This window comes from Anabrus simplex, chromosome 14 (genome assembly GCF_040414725.1).
Source record: "Anabrus simplex isolate iqAnaSimp1 chromosome 14, ASM4041472v1, whole genome shotgun sequence".
Classification (NCBI taxonomy): domain Eukaryota; kingdom Metazoa; phylum Arthropoda; class Insecta; order Orthoptera; family Tettigoniidae; genus Anabrus; species Anabrus simplex.
Window position 1 is genome coordinate 91,386,483 of NC_090278.1, and position 19,782 is coordinate 91,406,264.

Below are 19,782 nucleotides of genomic sequence, written 5' to 3' on the forward strand. Positions count from 1 at the left end.
AAGTATCGTCCGTCCCGTTCTTCCACAATGCAGCAACAATAACATAAATTCTGGATTCTGATAGAACGCACCCGTAATGTTTATGCAAACCTCATGGCATAATTATTGTGAAGGCTGCAGTATACTTGCTACCCGCTCCAGAAAGTTTATATTCTAACCTATTACTACCTAAAATTCTGGGCTCTAACATTAGATACTATTGTTGGTGATGTGTTGTATGTTAGTTCAAAAAAGAATAAATAACCTTTATTTTGCACTTTCACTTTTGAAGAGCCCTGAGCTATGGCGGCGTTGGATAAGGAAAGAGCTAGGACTGAGAAGGAAGTGAGCCTGGTTTTTTTTTTTGCTAGGGGCTTTACGTCGCACCGACACAGATAGGTCTTATGGCGACGATGGGATGGGAAAGGCCTAGGAGTTGGAAGGAAGCGGCCGTGGCCTTAATTAAGGTAAAGCCCCAGCATTTGCCTGGTGTGAAAATGGGAAACCACGGAGCCTGGTTTTAATTAAGGTACTGCCCCAGCATTTGCGTGGTTTGGTGACTCGTGCAGATCTTTAGTATTGAATCCCACGCGTCAGGATAGGGTCCTGGATGCGTTGAATTCTAATGACGAAGAGGGCACACACACCTCCATCCTCAAGATATCGGAATTAACGGATGAAGGTTAAAATCCCCGACCCGGTCGGGAATTGAACCCGGGATAGGGAGCACCAAGGGTCAGCACGCTAACCATTGAGCCATGGAGACGGACAATTGCCTTGCGTGAAGGTGAAAAACCACTGAAAAACCACCTTCAGATTGCTGTTCGAATCGACCATGTCCCCACGACCCGAACGGATCCTCGAACTGCCTCAGTTTGGTAACTTATAAAATGGTGAACTTCAAGATTTTCAGGCACTAAAAACTTTGAGGAGAATGTTTCTGTCCTAAACTGCTGATGTCCCACCGTAAAATGATATGGTGTCACTGCAGCTTACCTTTGAGCACGTACGTGGTGCCATCACACGTGTTGAACACAGCGTCCACTCGAGGGTCACGGCACAGCTCTTTGGTTGCGCTTCTGCCAACCTTGGCTCCATCTCCCTACAAGAAACATAATATATTTTAATCAGAAAAATGCCATTCAGCTTCCTCCACCCAGGGGGTAAAACATTTACATTCCCAGGCACAGACGTCATAAAAATGTGGCGATAAATTGTTTATTCGTGTCCTATTCATGTATTCTGACGCGATCTTTCATACCTTGTGAGTTTCCCCAGGCAATTTCGGCCACTCTATAGGAAACCATTTATTGTACAATGTGTACCACAAAAAAATTGGACATTTAAAGTTATCTGTATGAAACATATTTTATACTTGCTATTTTGACATAAATATGTCTTGGATGTGGTGCTCATTCAGAAATTTGTGTAATGAAGTAGTGTCACTTGCGCTCACTAGATGACTTAAATGTAGACATTCTTACTAATAATTTCGATGTTATAATGCTCACTGAATCCTGGCTAGATGCTAGTATCTATGACGAAAGTGTATCGTAGCAACTGTGCAGGCTGTGATGTAAAGTGTGGTTACCTAGCAACAGTACCTTGAGAGCTGCACAGGGCGCGGATCTGTATGCCATGGCCATCTATAGATACCTACTTTACATCACAGGCTGCTAAGTAACATCGCATAGATTATGATATTTGATGTTCACAAAGGGAAATTTAACAACTTAACTATATTTGTTTTTTAATGTTTGAAAGCTTGACTATGATGTTAATTTGTAGTTTGAATGTGTAATCATTCCTTTTACATACAAGGATTACTTAGTGACTTTTCGTAACGCCAGTAGTAACGTGGGGTGTCCCAGGACCCCCATGAGTTTCTTGTCTTTTGCGATACTAGAATGAAACAAAACCAAATTTTATTAAATAAATAAACAGCAAGCGAGTTTTTAACAGAAAATGAAACTGCGATATTGTGTAAAGTACGTCACGGTCACGACAAAAACAGAACAACAAAAATACCCAAAAACATTGTTTGCCATCATTGGGGTTTTTATTGCAAATCTGTTTCGGTGTAAGATTGATTCAAATTCACTTGTTATGTGTTCTCCAGCATGAACGGAAGTTTCGAAAACACTCTTCATGTGGTTCGTGCACATATATAGTAATCACTTTCAACAGAATGGCCTAGTCTTCAGTAAATTAAAAGATCTATAAAGTGTGACGTGGGGGTTCACAGGCACCCTAGTCATATTAACTAGCTGTTTTCTTTCTCCAAGGCAAAGAATACTGGAGATGCATGTGGGAAGTTGTTTTTTTAATGCTATTTGTTCGGGGCGTCGACCTATGAAGATTTTTTGCCCCTACTTTCACTATATGCGAGGAAAGAAACGTTAAGGACGGCACAAACACCCAGTTCCCAGGCCAGGGATATTAATCATTTACAATTTAAAATCCCTAACCCGGCCGGGAATCGAACCCGGGGTCGCCGGGTGACAGGCGGACAAGTTGCCTCCTACACGGCGGGGCCGGACTTAGAAACTTGTTAAGAGAACGCCCGAATGAAGGTAGACCAAGTATTAGCAGTGTAGCCAACCAAACACAGACGCAGTAGTTCCAGATATCACCGTGAGGGTCTAGAACCACGGTAGCGGTAGACCAGATCAAGAATATGATGAGCAGATTAGAATAGATGAGGAAGATGCGTGGAAATTAAAATGTTAGAATGGGATAGTTTGGTATGGCGAGCTGCATCGAAGTACTACAAGAGGACACAGAGTTACAGTTTGCTAGGTTTTCAATCGCAGTTTTACGTTGGTATGCCCTTCCTGACGCCAACGCCATGTTGAGGGATATGTCCCTCAATAGCATGCTTCTGTGATGGCTGTGAGTAGGTGAACATGTGTATCAAGACATTCTCAACCATAAAAACCATCGAGCCAGTGTAATTATCCGTAAACAGGATTCGAACTCGGAGATCTATGGTATGCAGACCATTCAGGCACGGAGACGAACTATAGAGCTAACCACTCTATTCCACTAAACACAGAGCTTATGGTTTTGTGGAATTCTTTACCTCACCTTCAACTACTAGTTGGGGATTTTTGATGATTCCACACCAATTACTCATTGATTAGCATTCACAAAGGCAAGCGACAAGTCTTTGAATTAACAGATGAGTAACATCTGCACTGAATTCTCGGGATTCTGGAGCGGTTGAAATTCGGCGTACACTTTACGGTTCGAAGTCTGTGATCACGATACCAGCATTGAAGGAAAACTACTCTGTGTAGAAACGTTCTAGGTGTGTGTGGGATTAAGTATAAGATTTTTTAAGCAGATGGATACGATAGCCGTTCAAACAGGCTTCACTCATCTATACATACATATACAGGTTGTACCATAAATAATTGTTCACACCGAGTGCGGTCTCGTAGCTACCAACTTGCATTCGGGAGATAGTGGGTTTGAACCCCACTACTGGCATCCCTCATGATATTTTCCCATTTGTACACCAGCCAATGTTGGGGCTGTGCCTTACTTAACACCATGACTGCTTCCTTCCAAGTCTTAGCCCTTTCCTATCCCATCTTCTCCGTAAAATTTATCTGTGCCGGTGCGACGTAAAAAAAATTGAAAAGGAATGTAATTATGAATAATTTTGACTCGTAGTGGTGCAAGCCATCCACGTTTGATCCATGCATTGATATTTTCTTGTTTTTTTGTTCGTATCTTGGGAAACCACGGAAAATCATCTTCAGGGATGCAGATAGTTGGGTTAGAACCCACCATCTCCCGAATACATGGTCACAGCTGCACGACCCTCGCTCATTTAATTTAAAGTAAGCAAATACACTATAATATGAAGTGAAATATTGTATGCAACAGCCGCTAAAGTGATATGTTTACATTGCTCCTCTAGAAGGCTGGAACGAGGTCCATTCACCCTCGGGAGGTCACCTGAGTAGAGGGGGTTCGATTCCCACCTCAGCCATCCTCGAAGTGATTTTCCGTGGTTTCCCATTTCTCCTCCAGGAAAATGCTGGGATGGTACCTAACTTAAGGCAACGGCTGCTTTCTCCCCTCTTCCTTATCTATCTCTTCCAATCTTCCCATCCCCTCACAAGGCCCCTGTTCAGCATAGCAGATGAGTCCGTCTGAGCGAGCTACTGGTCCTCCTCTCGAGTAGCATCTCCGACCGAAAGCGACACTGTCTTTGAGGCGGAAGAGGTGGGATCCCTCGCTGAGTCCCAGCGAAAAACAACCCTGGAGGGTAAACGGATTAGGAAAGAAAGAAAGAAAGAAAGAAAGATATAGGCTATGTATAATAAATTCATTAACACTTATTTTGAAACCCAGTTGTGTTATTTTTTGTAGTGGCTTTACGTCGCACCGACACAGGTTATGTCGACGATGGGATAGGAAAGTACTAGGAGTTGGAAGGAACCGGCCGTGGCCTTAATATGGTACAGCCCCAGAATTTGCCCGGTGTGAAAATGGGAAACCATGGAAATCTATCTTCAGGGCCTTCGCCAGTGGGATTAGAACCCACAATCTCCCGGATGCAACCTCACAGCTGCGCGCGCCTAACCGCACGGCCAACTCGCCCTTGCATCGTGTAGTAATCATCAACGGACATAAGTAGATACATGAAACAAACGACAACAAAAAACAACAGGAGTTAATTGGGATTTGAACACGGGGCGCGAAAATGTGAAGCCGTGGTAATAGCTGCTGCGCCCTGAATGCACGCCGCAAACTTCGGCAGACATTTTCTTGGAAGCGGTTGAGTGTCTGCGGATAAGCTGAAACATGTGTTCGCTTATTTCGACCGCTCTTTCACTGGGTGAAGTTTCTGGGAAATTGCGTTGTTACACTTTCCGGATTCCCCTCGTAAGTTATTACTGCCCAAGCATGTGAAGTATAGCCACATAATCCAGAACTTCATTATTTATCCTGTTCGCCATGTTCGGAAGACAGGCTGCTTTAACGTAAGTACTTCTAAGAAATTATTATTATTATGGATTTATAGAGTTACAGGTGAATTTCCCCTGAGTCAGAAATTTTGCCAGCAATAGAACTTGATCTGTTCGTCCTTCCTGATTGGGAGAAAATGTTGTCAAGCGATTGCCTTACGCGCAGACCAGCTGCAGCTGGTGTGAACTATTTTGCGGATTACGTCATGTATCGTGGAAGACAAACATGAGATACGCATGTCAGATCCTTTTCTTTTCTTATTTTTTATTTGTGTGTATCAGCGAGATGCAGTGTGGCAGCTGACCCAAGACAACACTTCTCTGGATAGCGGAGGCTCTGCACGATCAAAACAACACGTTCCATGGCCGCCCCCTCTCCTTCCGCTATGTGATACAGTATCTACTGTACGGTACTCAACATGGCCTCCTGTGGCCAGTGAGACTCGCTGCTCAGGGCGTCTACATGAGGTGTGTACAAAGACGAACTGGAAAATGAAATGCCGGACTGAGTGGCTCAGACGGTTGAGGCGCTGGCCTTCTGAACCCAATTTGGTAGGTACGATCCTGACTCAGTCCGGTGGTATTTGAAGGTACTCAAATATGTTACTCTCGTGTCAGTAGATTTACTGGTACATAAAATAACTCCTGAGGGACTAAATTCCGGCACCTTCGCGACTACCAAAACCGTGTAAGTGTTAGTGGGACGTCAAGGCAGTAAGATTATTACTAGGGAAAACGAAAAACTAGCGGTAGGCTGTCACTATTTTAACGAGCGCAGGATTTTGAGGTTTTCCTAAACTTTCTTATTAGAATTAAAAGGCAAATGTTGTGTGGATAATAAAATGTATTCAATAGAATGTAGTACAGTTGGAAAGTGGGTAATAACTCGGTGTACTATGGTTCTGTGATGAAAATCCACAGCCTGTGTTTCCAGTCATTCGAGCGGTTCAGCAATGGAATGAATGGCGCTCCATCTAGCGTCGAGGATAGGAATTTGAGCCGGATGCCGAAGCCTCTCGCACTCCTCTGGGGCAATGATTAGTGAATGAGATGAAATGAGATGCTATTGTAGAGTATCGCTCGAATGAAAGATGACAGGGAAAACCGGAGTACCCGGAGAAAAACATGACCCTCCTCCGCTTTGTCCAGCACAAATCTCACATGGAGTGACCGGGATTTGAACCACGGAACCCAGCGGTGAGAGGCCGGCGCGCTGCAGCCTGAGCCACGGAGGCTCGTGAGTAATATTGCAAGTAAAAGTAAGATCAATAAATGAACTGACCAATTTGCTGCGAGTGTTGCTCGGCACAACATTCAAATTAAAGCGATGTTTGAGAAAATCAACCTCCAACTGAGCGCCGTCTTATAACAGAATATGCGTGTGACGTCACATATTTAGCACAAATTTTGCCTTATTTGAAGCGCTACTTCATCGAAACTACGCTTTAGATTTTCAATTTCCTTTCTTCAATAGGTAGCATCCTCTTGTATCTGTCAAGTAAATACTGTTGGCGACAAACATGTTGTACCCAAACACTAAAAGCGTCTTAAAATTTTTATTTCCATATAGCCGTTGCCGAGAATGGTAAGTCCACGTTAGGACCTACCTCTCAGCTTGCATTCGGGAGATAGTGGGTTTGAACCCCACTATCGGCAGCCCCGAAGAATGTTTTCCGTGGTTTCCTATTTTCACAGCAGGCAAATTCGGCACCATGATTAAACAGTTAGGATGCTGGACTTTGCTACAGGGCGCTGCCTGTCGTAAAAAGGGGTCGCAGGGAATCTTAACTTGTGCTATTTGAGGATCCAACCAGCCTCTGGGCTAATGACCTAACAGACAGACAGATTCAGACAACACACCACACTTACCAGCACCAGAGAAACACGCAATAGTGTTTACTAGACCTGAGATTTTTAGGCTGTATTAGGTTAGAATATAAACAACTGTAATCTGGTTACTAGGAAGTGTCGTGCAACTCTTTCTGCCGTAATGCAGCAAGAGTAACAGAAATTCTAGGAGTTCTATAGGCTTACCCCTAATGTATATGCAAATCTCATAACATAACCGTTGTACAGGTGGAGCATACTTGTTACTCGCTTAAAGAAGTGTGCAATCTGATCTATCAGCACCTAAAATTCCCGACTCTAGTGGTTACAACCTTCCATACAGGGTTTGCGTCAGGAAGGGCTTTCGGTAGGAAAACAGGGCTAAATCCACATGTGCGACACAGTTCACACCTAAGACATCACCAGAACAAGAAGATATACTCTATTTAAATTATATGAAATAAATTACAATATTGTAATTTGCGTAGACATTTGTGAAATTAAATTTACGTGCCTTCGACTTGAACTCACCCTTCGCCCCTGAATAATAATTTAATTTCTGGAAGAAGCTAGCCAGTCATATTTCGCACTTCTCCGAAAAGATTTCGTGACACTTGTTTACAAGGAAGTTGTCTAAATACTTGTGGTGCCGGTCGCCGGAGCAAGATCTTCTCATTGTGATGCGACCTCAGAATCTTTGCACCCCTGCTCCTCCCCCCACAAAGAGCGCTTCATCTGCCACTTGTACGGCTTCTGCTGTCTGGGAGCGAGTCAACAAAGGAATAATTCCATTAAGAAGGCTGTGAGCAAGCAACATTTCGTCAACTTTGCTTTCTCGTTCGTCACTTAGTTCTGAGAATGTAACTGAGGACACCAACAGTCCCCTTGCACTTTGCAACGAATTATTTGACTCTTCGAATGAATAACATGCGATGGACAGATTTATAGGAAGCTAAACACTGATATGAAGAAAGGGGAATTCCAATGTTGAATGCGTTGCTAAATTTCTAGAAAACAGAATTCATTGAATTAGAGGAGGTGAAGTATTATCTTATCCCATAATGTTTAAGAGAATGCAGCGTCCCACAGGGCACTATCATTGGACCCTTAGATTTTCTTATATATAAAAAATACATATATGAGTAAAGATGTGGAATATTGTGGATGATGTTATACTGTGTAGAGTAGTAAGTTGCAAGGCTGCGAGTGAATACAATAAAAGCCCTAAACAAAGTTGTCAAATGGAAAAGACGCAATAGTATGATGGTAAACGGGATGAAATGTCAGGTTATGAGTTTCACAAAGAGGAAAAGTTCTCTCAGTTTTAACTACTGCGTTGAAGGGGATGATGGTACCTAATGGCGAACACTCTAAGTACCTAGTTGTTAATATAAGGAAAATTCTTCAGAGGGTTATCACATTAACGTGGTGTCCGGCTCGGTGGCTAAATGGTTAGCGTGCTGGCCTTTGGACCAGAGTGTCCCGGGTTCGATTCTCGGTTGGGTCGGGGATTTTAACATTCATTGGGTAATTTCGATGGCTCGGGGTCTGGGTGTGTGTGTCGTCTTCATCATTAGAATTCATCACAGGTAGGCCTCATCCTGATAGACACAGAGGTCGCCTATAGGTGTCAGCTGGACAGACGTGCACCAGGCCTCTTCGGAGGCCACACGTCATTATTATTATTATTATTAATATTATTGACAGATTGACTGCAGGTAAACGGTACGTTATATCGACAAACGGGTTGCACGATCAGACGAGGTTCTAAAGAAAGATTACAGATCTCTTCACATGTGTATGAGGGTATTTATTGGTTGTAGTAAGGATGTAAAGGTGAGGGCGTATAGTCTCTGATAAGACCGCAGTTAGGGTATGGTTCCAGTGTATTTGTCCCACACCAGTAATACTTCATACGAGAACTGGAGTAGTTCAAAAGGAAAGCATCACGAATTGTCTTCGTTATTTCCGGCCTGATTTGCGTAGATCTAACACCCTCTAAAGAAAGTATCGTAAAATCTGCAATACCCCCAGCTACTGGTTCAAGAAGACATCCCTGCGCTCAACCTTCAAAGGTTGAAGTCACGCCATTGGCTTTTGAGTAATGCTGCCAACGTGCCTCGCAATAACTTTAAACGCTCTGGACGTCTGGAAATACGGCTGGGAGTCTTCAAGAGACTTGTCCATTCACAGCGTGTTTTCTGGTGCGCAAATTACTAGTGGATTCATCCACCGCGCAGGCACTGGGTCACTCTTAACAGAGTTCGGACAGGCCATGGAAGATGCAGAGACTCACTCTGCAAGTGGAACTGTAAAACATCACTGAAATGCGACTGTGATGTCCCACGGCAAACCATCACTCATGTCGTCGGCAGCTGCAAATTACGTGCCTATTTAGGTAGCTGCGCTGATTTCTTGATTCCATTAGATGCAGTGTTAGAGTGCATGGAAGGGCTGGACGTTTTGATTTAAAATTGTTTTCTTGTTATTGAATTGTACATTTTATACGATACGTTAAATAGTAATCCGATTAAAGTGTAGTATTACGAAAATGTTGCAAACTTTGGAATGAGGAGACGAGCTATCAGTGGAGAGATGGCATTGGATCTCAAATATTAATTTATAGGACGAGCAGCAAGGGACTGCAATGACTTATGAAGGGAAATGCTTGATACATTTCTAACTTCTTTGAAAGGCTAGGGCAATAATTTATATGGTATCTAGGCAATACCCGCAATGCCTGTCACTGATGACTGATACTATGTGTGCCAGAATTTCCATGCATGATGGTGTAAAAGCTCTAGACTCTCGTCTGTCAGAAAGCTTAACCTTTTTGAAAATGAGTAATTCGAAACTTACAATAATTGATATGGGAGGAAACGCTTAAGAAAAGTTTTCGTGAAGGAATATGGTAGGTTTTCTAGAGTATACTTATTATTTATTGGGTTAGCGCTTGGTGTTGATTTGGCTGTTTTACGGCTGGATGCCCTTCCTTACGTCAATCCAATGTGGGGGATTGCACCAGCGTGGTATGTTGAATGTAAATGAAGAGAACTGTGATAAGAAGTCTTGAGATTTTTAAGCGGAAATATATTAGAATACAAGGTCATTTTGTTAATAGGAAGTGTCGTGCAACCCGTTCTTCCATAATGTAGCAAGGGTAACATAAATTCTAGATCTACAGGCCGTACCCCTAATATCTCTGCAAATCTCATAACATAACCGTTGTACAGGTAGACCATACTTGTTACTTGCTCATGTAAATGTGCATTCTACAAACACCCAGTCCCCGAGCTAGATAAATTAACCGGACCTAGTTACGATCCCCGGCCCGACCGGGAATCAAACTCGTGATCCTCAGAATTGAAGGCCACACCGTTGATCATCAAACCAAGGAGTTGGGCACATTAGAGATTGTAGAATGTGTTTAAATAATTTCGGCTGAATAATGATGTAAATATTCCGTTAACTGTGGTATTTACTACGCAAACCCCTGTTGCTCAGTACATACGGGAAATACGTGAGTATTGTAAATTAACTACGTTCGGTTAATTTATCTAGCTCGGGGACTGGGTGTTTGGCTTATTACCGGAGTCCAGCTTTTTAGGCAGTAATAGGTTAGCAAACTTACCTAAGCGAGTAACAAGTGTACTGCACAACGATTAGGCTATGATATTTGCATAAACATTAGGGGTACGGTTGTAGATCTCCTAGAATTTATGTTACTCTTGCTACATTAGGGAAGAACGGGTTGCACTACACTTCCTAATAACCAAATTATTTGGATTCTAACCTATTACTGCTTACTATGATGGAGTGTCAGTAGGAGGAAGAAGGTTGCTGGCAAGTAGTGAAGATGGACTTGCCGAATTGTTAGCTGGTAGTAAATGAACGTGTCCAACTTGTATAGGAAGTGAATAGCAGCAAGACTAATGAGGTGATGGTGATTCAGTGAACATCTGAGAGAACTAGGTCTTGTTAATGTCTCCTTGTTGATCATAGCAGGCAGATGCGAGAGGTAGATCAGGAAGAAAACTGCTGCTCGACAAGTTGTTATGGACAAGCTCCGAACGATCAAGCTGTCAATAAAAATACGTCTGATTCGGGTTTAGGTTGAGAAACATTAACGGTGATAGCCTGGGCATGCTTCCCTTTAGGTACACTTTTGTCATAAAATCACAAATATGCATGCAGTTAACATTTAGATTGGATATAAGAGATGTGATCTACTAAAGAGACATATTTTTCAAACGACCAATTATCAAAATATGTTTGTATTTACCTAATTTACTTCGAATAACATTTTCTAATATTAAGGAGTGAAGGGTTGGAATAATTTATGACGGGAAACGCTCAATACATTTCGAAGTTCTTTGAAATCGTTTAAGAACAGACCAGGCAAGAAATCATTGCAGATCATTGCTGATTGATGATGTCCGGCGGCTGTATGTGTCAAGAATTGCATGCATGATAGTGTACAAGCTCAAGGCTCCTTTCGGTCGCCAAACTTGATTTACATTAAAAGAAAAATAGTGATTTAAAAATTACAAAAAATGATATGAAATGTAACGGTGATAGCCTGGGCATGTTTCCCTCTAGGTACACTTTTGGCATAAAATTACAAATGTAGATGCAGTAAAGTTTTAGATTGTGTATAGCATAGTTTGTAAAACGACCAATTATTTAGCAAAATAATAATTTATTTCGAATATAATTTTGTTAACATTCATTTAAATAACATAAACTTTTGATCAACACCTTGAGGGCAGTTTCAATATAATAATTATATATCAAATAGTTGCTGTGAATATCTGCAAAAATCAAACTTTATGTAATTCCAAAAGAAATCTACTTCAGGTGAACTAATTGTATAAGGATTTTAAAAATGTATAATAAGAGTTCTACACTTACGTGGTGAAAATCTCATTACTCTCTTCTGAATAGGCGCTATTAGTTTGTATTTAGACCAAAGCAGGCTCCAAAATGATAGGAACTACCCGCTTCCTCTACTTAAAGGTTTTCCTTCTAACTCGACAACGAGTACACGGAAGGAAAAAACTCAAATCGCTTTTAGTGTTTGGGTAGAATGGATATATCACCGAGATTATTTAACTTACGATTATGTTTAATGTCTCAACTGACAAATAAGAGAGGAGGCTACCTGTTGTCAAAAACAAATTGAAAATGTGAAACGTAGTTTTGATGAAATATCGCTTCAAATAAGGCAAAATTTGTGCTAAATATGTGACGTCACACGCATGTTCTGTTATAAGACGGCGTTGTGTTGACTCGCGCGCTTAGTTGGAGGTTAGCTGTCACATCGTGGTTAGTTGTATAGAATAACAAATTTAATAATGGAAAAGAAACATTTGATTAGGATTTCGCGAAAACGTGCGAAAGAAAGATTTGAAACGATAATGATGATGAAATAAATGAAATTAAACGAAAAGAGAGTAATACGCGTTACTGCGAGAAATTGAAACAAGAAAAGGAATTTACAATAACTAATTCTTAAATTATTTCTTATATCACAGGTCCATACTATAACGAGTTATTACTCGCATTCCAAATGTGTTATATTGAATAAAATTTATTATCCACATAATATTATTTTGTCTTTTAATTCTATTCAGTAAGTATACGAAACAAGCCGGCCCCGTGGTGTAGGGGTAGCGTGCCTTCCTCTTACCCCGAGGCCCCGGGTTCGATTCAAGGCCAGTCAGGGATTTTTACCTGGACTTGAGGGCTGGTTCGGGGTCTACTCAGCCTACGTTATTAGAATTGAGGAGCTATCTAACGTTGAGATAGCGGCTTGGGTCTAGAAAGCCATGAATAACGGCCGAGAGGATTCGTCGAGCTGACCACACGACACCTCGTAAACTGCAGGCCCTCGGGCTGAGCAGCGGTCGCTTGGTAGGCCAAGGCCCCTCAAGGGCTGTAGTGCCAAGGAGTTTAAGTACACGAAACTCTCAAAACACTGCGACCATTACAATACTGACAGCCTACCGCGAGGTTTTGTTTTCATTAAATCACGGTTCACGCGGGAACCTTTAGATACAGCGGGATTATACTTATCCTATGTTACACGCAACGATATTATCTTTCAAGTTGTGAACGAAGTTTTAAAATCGCTCCGGTTCTTTCCGAGATTATTCTTTACAAACAAACAAACAAACAAACAAACAAACAAACAAACAACCAAATAAACACACAGGCTCTCTTTATATATTAGTACAATCTGTTAAACCCTAGAATTAGCAACTTTCGAATATTCGACATGTCCGTACTTCATTACGTAATTACCTCAATTCTTCAGTAGATGTCATGACAGCCTACTTCTTTCATTCTCGATGTCCAGAGCAGCCGCGAGTTCAGTAACATTCATATTTACAACCTCTATGAGCGCAATTTCACGGAAATAAGTGCAGTTTTCCGAGCATCCGTTTGACCGCCATTGGCGTAAACACGCGTTCAAGGGCTCTGCTTTGCTATTATACAGGATGTATCCGTGATTATGTTACAGACTTTCAGGGATGGGTCAATTTGAGATAAGGAACCGCAGTTCGAGTCAAAAGTTATTAATAATCAGTCGGGTTTGAACCCGGTAACTTAGGATTAGTAGACCAACGCCGTATCCACTACACCATTGCGGCCGGCAGTCAAAAGTTAAAGCAAAAATCGGTCTGATACCCCAGACTGTACTGTACAATACGTGTGCTAAGAGTACAACAGGGGAGACAATCCCGCCGAGCATAAGAGGCCAGGATAACAACTCGTGGCCGACTCGTTCACCTGATCTCAACCTACTCGATTTCTTGTTGTGGGGCCATGTGAAAAGCCCTTTATTATGAGACACCTAACGAGAGTGAAGAGGATCTCTTGGCAAGAATTCCTGCTGCCTGTGATGCTATTCAAACGTCACCGGGGATATTCGAACGGGTACGCAGGAGGACGCCATTTCGAACATTTGTTGTAAATGGAACAGCTTGTGAAACTTGTGCGGGTCAACGAACTTAAATTTTGTTTAACTCCTGACTTGATCGCTCTTTATGTTTGATTTATCAATTTCCCGTCCTTAATCATCCATGAAAGTTTGTAGCATCAACACGGATACATCCTGTATTTCATTTTATTTTGTACTTTTCCGTTCGGTGAGGGTTATTTACGTCTTATATGATTGATTTCATACTTTTTAGTACAGTGGGTGTCGAAATATGGCATATTCATTACGGAAAAGTACGACATTTGTTGAAAGATGAAACTGACGGATCTGACTTTGAGGAACCAACAGATTTCGCGTCCGATTCGGAATGTGTGTATTACTGTTTCCTCGCATCAGATATCGGGAAGTGAACGTGATAACGAGCCTGTCATATCGAAACCTATCGTAACAACGTTGTCTAAGGTCAAGCATCCTGAGCAATGCATGCCAACACATTTCCCCTAATATTTTCAATAATATACCTCTCATAGTGGCGAAACGTTTGATAGTGCATTACACATACAGTATATTCTTGACAATCTGTATATCTCAGTTTGTTTCTGACATGTTTCAGTTTTGTGTAAATGTTATCAAATTTTTATTATCATTTTGAATTTAGGAATTACAGTTGTTAACAGACTGTACCTTTTCGACTCAAAAGATTTATGCAATTTTGTGTCAACACGATAATCCACAAAGTATTAGCTTTACGTACTGTAGTTATATAAAACTTCGTGTATTTATTTCATACATCGTGGATATTTTGTATTTTATCGAGACAAGTATAAGCTGCCACCACAAGATTTAACATTGCCACTTCTAGGGTTAGATGTTTCTTCAATCATTACTGATGTGCATTTAGGGCAGTCGCCCAGGTAACATATTCCCTATCTGGTTTTTTTTCGTAGCCTTTTCATAAATAATTGCAAAGAAATTGGAAATTTATTGAACATCTCCCTTGGTAAGTTGTTCCAGCCCTTAACTCCTCTTCCTATAAACGAATATTTTCCCCAATTTGTTCTCTTGAGAATTCCGACTTTATCTTAATATTGTGATCTTTCCTACTTTTAAAACACCACTTAAACTTTTTACTAGTCAAGTAATGCCATTCCACACCATCTCTCCACTGACAGCTCGGAACATACCACTTAGAGGAGCAGCTCGTCTCCTTTCGCGCACGTCTTACTAGTCAAAACTTTGCCGTATTTTTGTAACGCTACTCTTTTGTCGGAAATCACCCAGAACAAATCGAGCTGCCTTTCTTTGGATTTTTTCCAGTTCTAGAATCAAGTAATACTGCTGAGGATCCCATACACTGGAACCATACTCTAGTTGTGTTCTTATCAGAGACTTGTATGTCCTCTCCTTTACATCCTTATTACAACCCCTAAACACCCTCATAACCATGTGCAGAGATCTGTACCCTTTATTTACAATCCCATTTATGTGATTACCTCCACTGAATAGCTTTCCTTATATGAACACCTGGGTATTTTTTTTGTGATCCCCCCCCCCCCCAAAAAAAATTCACTCCATCAACGCAGTAATTAAAACTGAGAGGACTTTTCCTCTTTGTGAAACTCCCAATCTGAATTTTAACCCCGTTTATTATCATACCATTGCCTGCTGTCCATCTCACAACATTATCGAGGTCATTTTGCAGTTGGTCGCAATCTTGTAACTTATTTATTACTCTGTACAGCATAACTTCATCTGCAAACAGCCTTATCTTTTATTACACTTCCTTGTTCATGAAGATCCAATAATACTGCCTTGAAGAATTTACCGCTTAATTATTACAGCCTCGCCTACTCTAATTCTCTGAGTTCTGTTTTCTAGAAATATAGCAACCCATTCAGTCACTCTTTTATCTAGTCCAATAGCACTCATTTTTGACAGTAGTCTTCCATGATCTACCCTATCAAATGCTTTAGACAGGTCAATCGCGATACAGTTCATTTGACCTCCTGAATCCAAGATGTCTGCTATATCTTGCTGGAATTCTACAAGTTCAGCTTCAGTGGAATAACCTTTCCTAAACCCGAACTGCCTTCTATCGAACCAGTTATTAATTTCGCAAATATGTCTAATATAATTAGAAAGAATGCTCTCCCAAAACTTACATGCAACGCATGTCACGGTTGTCTTTTTTTAACCTGGTATTTTTTCTGTTATTTAAATTTAATTTGTTTCCATAGACTGGAAAACCTGTCAGTAATAGATTAAGAAAGTGAAAAGTGAAAAGAAATGGCTTGCATGAGAACAAAAAGAAACGTAGCTAATGTTTATAGAGTCTGTACTCACCCGGCTAGAAGCTCCGAGCGCCAGCAGCAGCAACACCAGGCAGCGCATTGCGGACAGTGTTGTGGTAGAGCACGAGGGGCTTCAGGCGGCTTACAGTAATCACGTGGTGCGCGTGACGTCACAGATGTCCCGACCTCGACACAGGGGGCCCTGTCATTGAATTAGGAAGTGGTCCGCGACATCTGCTCATTGAACAGTTCAAATCTGAGGAATGACTTGCTTCGATTTGCCCCTCTCTGACTCACAGTTAACTGCAAAATGCCAGCATTCTTTTCATCTTCAGTGTGAAACCATCTGAACAAATTGTCTGTGCTAAATTTGCAAATGAGAATGGAAGTTCATGCCCTGTGTCTGCTGCACAACGTCTGTACTTAGCATCCAGGTTTACCGACACTAAACACCTTCATTCTGACCATCTCCGCACACACCACCAGACGGTGGACCCTACTCCTTCATGCTAGGTGCTGCGCGGGTATGTATTTGAAGGTTCGTCCTGCGTGTTTATGTTGAGGTCTGTATGTATTAATCTATGTATGATAGGCATCCGAGAATTGCTGACTTTATAACCTTCTTCTAAATTCATGTTGTTCAGGTGTTTATTGATTTCGATAGCCTCACGGATATCCCTTTCCAGATTCCAAGGGATAGTTGCTAGGATCTTGGTCTTGTCAAATGATATTCCGTGTCTTGATTCGTAGGAATGTTTGGCTACAGCTGAAATACCTGTTTTTTGGTTCCTGGTGTGACGGATTTGTGCTTTTAGGCAGGTGGATATCAGACGTTTTGTTTCCCCAGCTACAGGAGCCTCTAGTTCTACTGTGTCTTTTACTGGTGGTTGATGATGGGCTAGCTTCCTGCGTGGTTTGTAGATGGTTTTTATGTCATATTTATCCAGGATCTTCCGATCCTATCTGTAGTGTTTCTAATGTAAGGAAATATCACTGTTTTCGGGCGGGTCAGTTAATATTTCCTGATGTTTTGTTCTACGGCGGCCTTTCCTTTGATTGTTTATGATTTTCTAAAGACTCGTCGGATGTTATTGAGCGAGTAGCCGTTTCTCCTGAAGTGTTCTTTTTCTTCTTCAAGGTGTTCGCGTCCGATATCGCTATGGCCCTGTTAATCAGCCTGCTTTTGTGATGAGAACAGGCGTTCAGGTACCTGTCTGTCTGTGTGTGGGTTTCCTGTATACTGCGTGACTCAGAGTCCCATTGATGTTACGATTTACAAGGACATCCAGGAACGGTTTCGTGATCTGGCCTCACGGGAGCAATAACCTGCAGCTATTTCTCGAACATCTCAACGCTATTCGCGTAAGTATTCAATTAACCATGGAAATCGAGGTAAACGGAAACTACCGATCCTGGATGTCCTAGTAATGGCCTTTCATCAATCTTCATTAACGCTAACGCGCCCTTAGTCTCCATTAATTCAACGTAGCACTCCCGTCCAGTTAAGCTGATTAACTAGGTGTTGAAATAAGAAATTTTGTGTTTCATGCCCAGTTGTTTTAATTATTAGACTATTTTCACAATGCTGAGAGACAGGAAACTTTACACAGTTTTGCGCAGAAGTAATGATATGCGCTACGTCACAGGAAAACAGTATTCGGAGTGATATCCGTGAATGTAATCGAAGTCTGTCGCGAGAAAAGTACTTGAAGAGAAGGAGAGGTTAGAGGTTACAGGAAGAAATTCACCTTTATCTCCAAGTGCCTTGTTCATTGGCGAAGTTAGGGCTCTTATTAACATATAAATTCAAAGGAAGGGACATCATAATCACATGTAGTCGACACCAGGAATAACAAGGTCGGCCTAATTTCTGACATGATTACCTCCTATGGGATGGGGACGGAGACGAATGCACCCACGGTATCCCCTGCCTGTCGTAAAAGGCGACTAAATGGGGCCCCAGGGGCTCTCAAGTTGGGAGAGCGGGGCCCTTAGCTAGTCCTGGCATTGTTTTCACTTAATTGTGCCAGGCTCCTCACTTTTATCTATCCTGTCCACCTCCCTTGGTCAACTTTTGTTCTTTTCCGACCCAGACTTTATTAGAGTTTCCGAGGCTTAGGGGATCTTTCATTTTGACGCCCTTCGTGGCCCTTGTCTTTCTTTGTCGGGTACTTAATTTTTCAAAGTGTCGTGTCCCTTCCTATTATTCTCGCTCTGACCCTCTGTGGGTGGGAGACGCAGATGAAAGATGCACCCACGATTTCCCCTGCCTATCGTAAGAAGAGACTAAAAGGGGCGACCAAGGGATGGTTGAATTATAACTATGAGATTATTTGTGGTCAGTATCATCATGTGAGGTCGCTTCTACTTGCGAGTAGTACCACTATTTTAAGTACACAATATCTTTGTGATTAGCAACAGTGGGTGGATCACTATGGGTTTACCTTACCCGTAATTAGTACCATTATTAGGGACCGGTGGTCTTGATTGTGGACCCCTATAGACAATCACCATCATTCACGATTGTTCTTTGTAAGCAGTCCCTTGGTCAGTAATACTATTGTTTTAAGATAGTTTCTGGGAAGCTGAGGCATTGCGGGTCGGATTCACTGATGGTTTTAAGTTCATTGTCATTGTTCATCACCGTCTTTTTGAATTCTGGTCAGTGGATGAATTTTGGACTTTTAAATTGTCATTGCATTTCGTCTCATTTCTTACCTTAGGGACCGACCTAGATGGTAGGCCGCTTTTAACAATAAGCATCATTATTATCATCATTGATTCCTACCTAAAATAAAGTTCAATGTTATAAATTGTAGAAGAGTGATAGGTACATATGCAGATATTCCATTAACCTATTAGCATGTAAAATAACCTTAAATTTTATACTGAAATATAAATTGAAAGGAAGGGGGATCATAATCACATGCATAACCTGGTAGGCCTACCCTGTAATAATTATAGGAGAGTTCCTCAAGGCTCTATTATTGGACCTTTATTTTCTTATATATATATATATATATATATATATGCTATGAGTAAACAAGTGGAATCAGAGAAAAGACGTTTTGCGGACGATGTTATTCTGTAAAGAGTAATAAATATGTTTCAAAATTGTCAGCAACTGCAAAATGACCTCAGTAATGTTGTAAGATGGTCAGTAGGCAATGGTATGATGATAAACGAGTTGAAAGTCACGTTGTGAATTTCACAAATAGGAAAAGTCTTCTCAGTTTTGATTAAAGCGCAGATGGGGTGAGTTCCTGATGGGGATCACTGTAGTTATTATAAGGAAATATCTTCATCAGGCTAATCACATAAATGGAATTGTAAATAAACGGTACAGATATCTGCACATGTTTATGAGGGTATTTAGCGGTTGTAGTATGGATGTAAAGGGGAGGGTATATAAGACTGGTAAGACCCCAACTAGAGTATGGTTCCAGTGTATGGGACCCTCACCAGGATTACTTGATTCTAGAACTGGAAAAAATCCAAAGAAAACCAGCTCGATTTGTTCTGGATGCTTTCCGACAAAAGAGCAGCGTTGCAAAAATGTTGCAAAGTTTGGGCTGGGAAGACTTGGGAGAAAGGAGACGAGCTTCTGGACTAAGTGGTATGTTCCGAGCTGTCAGTGTAAAAATGGCATGGAATAACATTTTTACACGAATAAGTTTGAGTTTAAAGGTAGGAAAGATCACAATATGAAGATAAAGTTGGATTAAAGAGGACAAATTGGAGAAAATATTCGTATATAGGA

At 41.4% G+C, this 19,782-nt stretch overlaps 1 protein-coding gene across 1 annotated transcript in view; it reads right to left on the bottom strand.

Annotated features, from left to right (window-relative positions):
- The window catches only part of LOC136885656 (uncharacterized), a 69,181-nt gene that overhangs the window by 25,436 nt on the left and 23,963 nt on the right, over positions 1–19,782 (bottom strand). The window contains exons 6-7 of the mRNA XM_068230305.1: positions 16,075–16,153; positions 976–1,081 (exon numbers count right to left, since the gene is read on the bottom strand). Of these exons, the coding sequence (XP_068086406.1) occupies positions 976–1,081; positions 16,075–16,153 (185 nt within the window). The remainder of the gene's footprint in view (positions 1–975; positions 1,082–16,074; positions 16,154–19,782) is intronic.